Source organism: Buceros rhinoceros, unplaced genomic scaffold (genome assembly GCF_000710305.1).
Source record: "Buceros rhinoceros silvestris isolate BGI_N320 unplaced genomic scaffold, ASM71030v1 scaffold19599, whole genome shotgun sequence".
In the NCBI taxonomy this organism is placed as follows: Eukaryota; Metazoa; Chordata; class Aves; order Bucerotiformes; family Bucerotidae; genus Buceros; species Buceros rhinoceros.
This window is the reverse complement of record NW_010429978.1, coordinates 21,032-24,594: the sequence shown is the minus strand read 5'-3', so window position 1 is coordinate 24,594 and position 3,563 is coordinate 21,032. Positions and strand designations below refer to the sequence as shown.

The following is a 3,563-nucleotide window of genomic DNA, read 5'->3' as shown; positions in this document are numbered from 1 at the left end:
AGTGGCTTTCGGTACTGCAGTTACTCAGCTGGTTGGACTGGATCCAGATCTCATTAAGATTTAATTCATGACTGATACTTAAGGAATCTGGATCTCACAGTGGTCTCAACAAAAATATTAATGGGAGGTGACTCTCAGACTTGTGACTGCGGTCTCTGGCACCTGGCTCAAGGTCCTGCAGGCCTTGGAAATGTGCCGCATCCTCCGAATGCTTGGTCCTGGCTGACCAGCGTGGGCACAAGCTGTGACGCCCAAACCCTCATGAGATGCTTTGGGAAGTTGTCCAGTGTGGGGCCTGGATCCCATCTGTCACAGCCTGGAGGAGGGTGCCCTGCTGGCACGTACCGCATCAGGGATGAGCCTGGCCCCCTCCTGACTGTGATTTCTCTCCTCTTCTAGGCCTGAGGACAAGCGTGGAACAATGTCAGAGGTGCGACACGACAGCACAAGCAGTTTACAGCGGAAAAAGCCACCATGGTTAAAACTGGACATTCCAGTGCCAGCGCCTATGCCAGAGGAGTCCCAGCCCGTGCAGGTACTAGAGGGCTGGGGGCAGGAGAGAGGGTCTGCAGAGCCGTGGGGGGGCGTGCAGGCACCCCTGCATTGATTGCTGCCTGCGCCTGCCGTCTCCAGCAGGCCTGGCTGGGAGAAAGGCAGGATGTGATGGCAAGTCACAAGGCCATGTAAGAAGGGGCAGAGCCACTGGGTAAATTTATGATCAGTAATTAACTGATCCCCATGAAGGGGGTGTGGGAGGGATGGGGTGGGTTGCTGATGTGCTCAGATCAGTGGACATGGCTGTTTGGATGTGGGGATTGTGAAAAGTGTCCTGGCTGGGTGCTATCGAATAAACATTTCTTAAGGAGATGGAGGAGTGAAGGGCTCCTAGACAAACATGACAGCCTGGAGGTGCTGGAGCTTGCGCTGAAATGAGCAGGGAATGAATCTGACTTATGAACAGCCAAGATAATGACAGGCTGTCGTCAGTAACAGCAGAGAAGGAACAGTTACTGGCAACACAAAGCTGTTACCAGCATGAGGAACAGAAGAAAGTCATGTGGGATGAGAAATAAGTAACATTAAAGAGTGGTGAAATAGGGATGAAGTGATAGGTTAGTAAGAACTGTGCAAAGTATGAGAGTAACACATCTGTATTTCTGCTGGCAACAGGAGGAAGAGCAGGAATTTCTGCTACAGAATGGCAAAGCCTCTCGTGTGTGGGGGAGGTCTGGGTAGGGTGATTTCTGCCTGCTCGTGTGACCTTAGTGCAGGAACAGAGATGACCGCCAGCAAAGGCAGAGCTGGACGATTCTTCCTGCCCAGCTTCATGGGTGGGGGCAGTGCCTGGCTGTGTGGCTTACGTGAAAGAACAGTTTAGCCATCAGAGACGTGGAGGGTCATACAGCTTCCCTGGAGCGGAGCTGAGGACAAGCTTGTCTTAAGAGAACTTGTGTTGCGCTTGGAATAGCAAGGACTGGCCTCTTTGCTGTTCCTTGATGCACGGTCTGAAACGTGCTTTAGTTACGAGACAGCTTCTGGCAGAGAAATCTGGGTCCTGGTCTTCCCTTGGAAGGGAAGTGATCGGGGCTCAGGCTGCAGGGATTACAAGTGGAATGCAGGTGTTTAACAGTGGAGGTGGAAACCTTCCGAATCACTTATTTAAGGCTTTGTGGATGCTCTCTTACCTGAAATCTCTGGGTGCCTTCTGGAGAGACACTCATACTCATGATGGGAGCTGGTGCAGGTGATATTCTCCAGAGATCTGATGTGCACAGCACAGGCTGTCAGGATAAGAGTCCATAACAGGCTCCTTTAGCTTACAACCTGAGTATCTGTGCATTGTTTTCACATAAAATGTACCAAAAATATTAAGATTGGTGGAAGGTATTAGCTCTGTGGGCTAGAGGGGCTGGAGCAGTAAGTGGTCTTGAGGCAGAGACAGTGTCTGATCAGAGAAAGGGTTAATCAGAGCTTCACTTGCCAGAGGGACAGGCCTCTCAGCCTGCATTTTATAAATGGAAGATGGTGCCTCTGCCAAGCTGATGAAAAATTAATCCAGAGCAGCCCTGGGGAGGCAGTTGTACAGGCTGAGAACAGTCTGGTGAGCTGTGTCGTGTTTCTTAGGTGATAGTCAGCCAAGGCATGCCAGGAGCTTTCAGACCTGAGTGTATCCAGACAGTTAGGTGATGAACAAAGCTGGTGTGGCTTTCCCAGCTTGCTCAGCCCCTGCCAGGCAGCAGCTACAGCACAGAGCCACTCACAGCCCTTGCAGACTTTTAATGCAGATCTAGAGTCACTTTTGGAGCAAATCTCACTTGCCGTGCTTCTCCTTGCCTTGCGGAGTGGTCTAGGAGTGTGTGATCGAGGTTCCTCCGGCTAGGTACATTGCAGGAGCTTGTCTAACACACTCCATCTACAAAAGGACATCAGTCCATGGGCCAGGCCAGAGTCCGTCAGAACTGAGACCCCCCACAACACACCGAGGCCGCATCCTTGATGTGGCAGAGCCATTCTTGGCTAACATGGACACAGTCCTTGATAGCCTGATTTTGCTGCCCAACTGCAAACACCCAGCTTGTAGTTGGGGTGTTGGGTGGCTGTTGAGTTGCAAACAAAACATATCACAACCTGACTGGCCTTGTAGAGCATCGCTCTGGGAACACTGACTCGCCTCCTACTTTCCTTCTCAGCCAACAAGACGTCAGGCCTTTCTGCGCAGCGTGAGCATGCCTGCTGAGAACACCCGTGTGCCCTCCCTGCCTAACGAAGCAAGAAGACCAGTGCTACAACGACAGACCTCAATCACCCAGACCATCAAGAGGTGAGACACTGAGTTCAGGGAGTCTGCTTTAGTGGATTCTGCCATCCTTTGCCATCCTTTATTTGTGGATTTATGGTGTCTGCTTGTCCCACTGCCTGGCACTGAAGTGGCACGCTGTAACAGCAGGGTTAGGTTGTTGCCCTTGTTATCTGTCATGAGGATCTGGAAGAGGGTGGGTGCAGATAGGTTCCCAATATATAAGCCCAGGGGTGCTGTATGGCCTGTCTTTAGAAAGTGAGGAGACCAGTCCTGTGAGGAAGACTGTGGTGATCAGGACAACGAATGGTTCTGGCCGCTTAGAGACAAATTTTGACTGCCCCTGTGCCCCAGGGAGCTGGCTGCTGCTGAGGAACATGATGCCTCAGGCCCTGATGTTTAGCTGGGACTGTGTGATGTGGTGTGCAGGGCTTGCTTTGGTATGGTATCTGAGAGCACAGGGTTGCTGAGGGAGGCAGGAGACCACCCTGAGCAGTCCAGGGCTCTTAGCAGCTTGGCTCCTAGCACTAGCTCATTGGCAGGTCCTTGAGATGCTTATGGGGGGTGATGGAGAGTAGGGAGAGGCTGCTCTGGTCCTGTGCCCCACGCCTGCACAAAGGGTTATCATTTGTCCCCATGAGCCAGGGGTCTCTGAGACAGTCACACAGCTGGGTGCTCCTTCCCTTCCCGTGGCAAAGGCTTATCCTAGTTTGTCCAAAGGGAGCGGCTTTTCCACCTGCCCTCCCCCGGGGCCTTGCTTTTTTTC

The 3,563-nt window shown here is 52.3% G+C and overlaps 1 protein-coding gene across 1 annotated transcript in view; it reads left to right on the top strand.

Annotated features, from left to right (window-relative positions):
* The first annotated feature begins 406 nt into the window (after positions 1-406).
* Positions 407-3,563, top strand: part of RHBDF1 (rhomboid 5 homolog 1 (Drosophila)) — a 21,488-nt gene continuing 18,331 nt past the window's right edge. The window contains exons 1-2 of the mRNA XM_010142859.1: positions 407-535; positions 2,691-2,821. Coding sequence (XP_010141161.1) covers positions 422-535; positions 2,691-2,821 — 245 coding nt within the window. The 5' untranslated portion in view covers positions 407-421. The remainder of the gene's footprint in view (positions 536-2,690; positions 2,822-3,563) is intronic.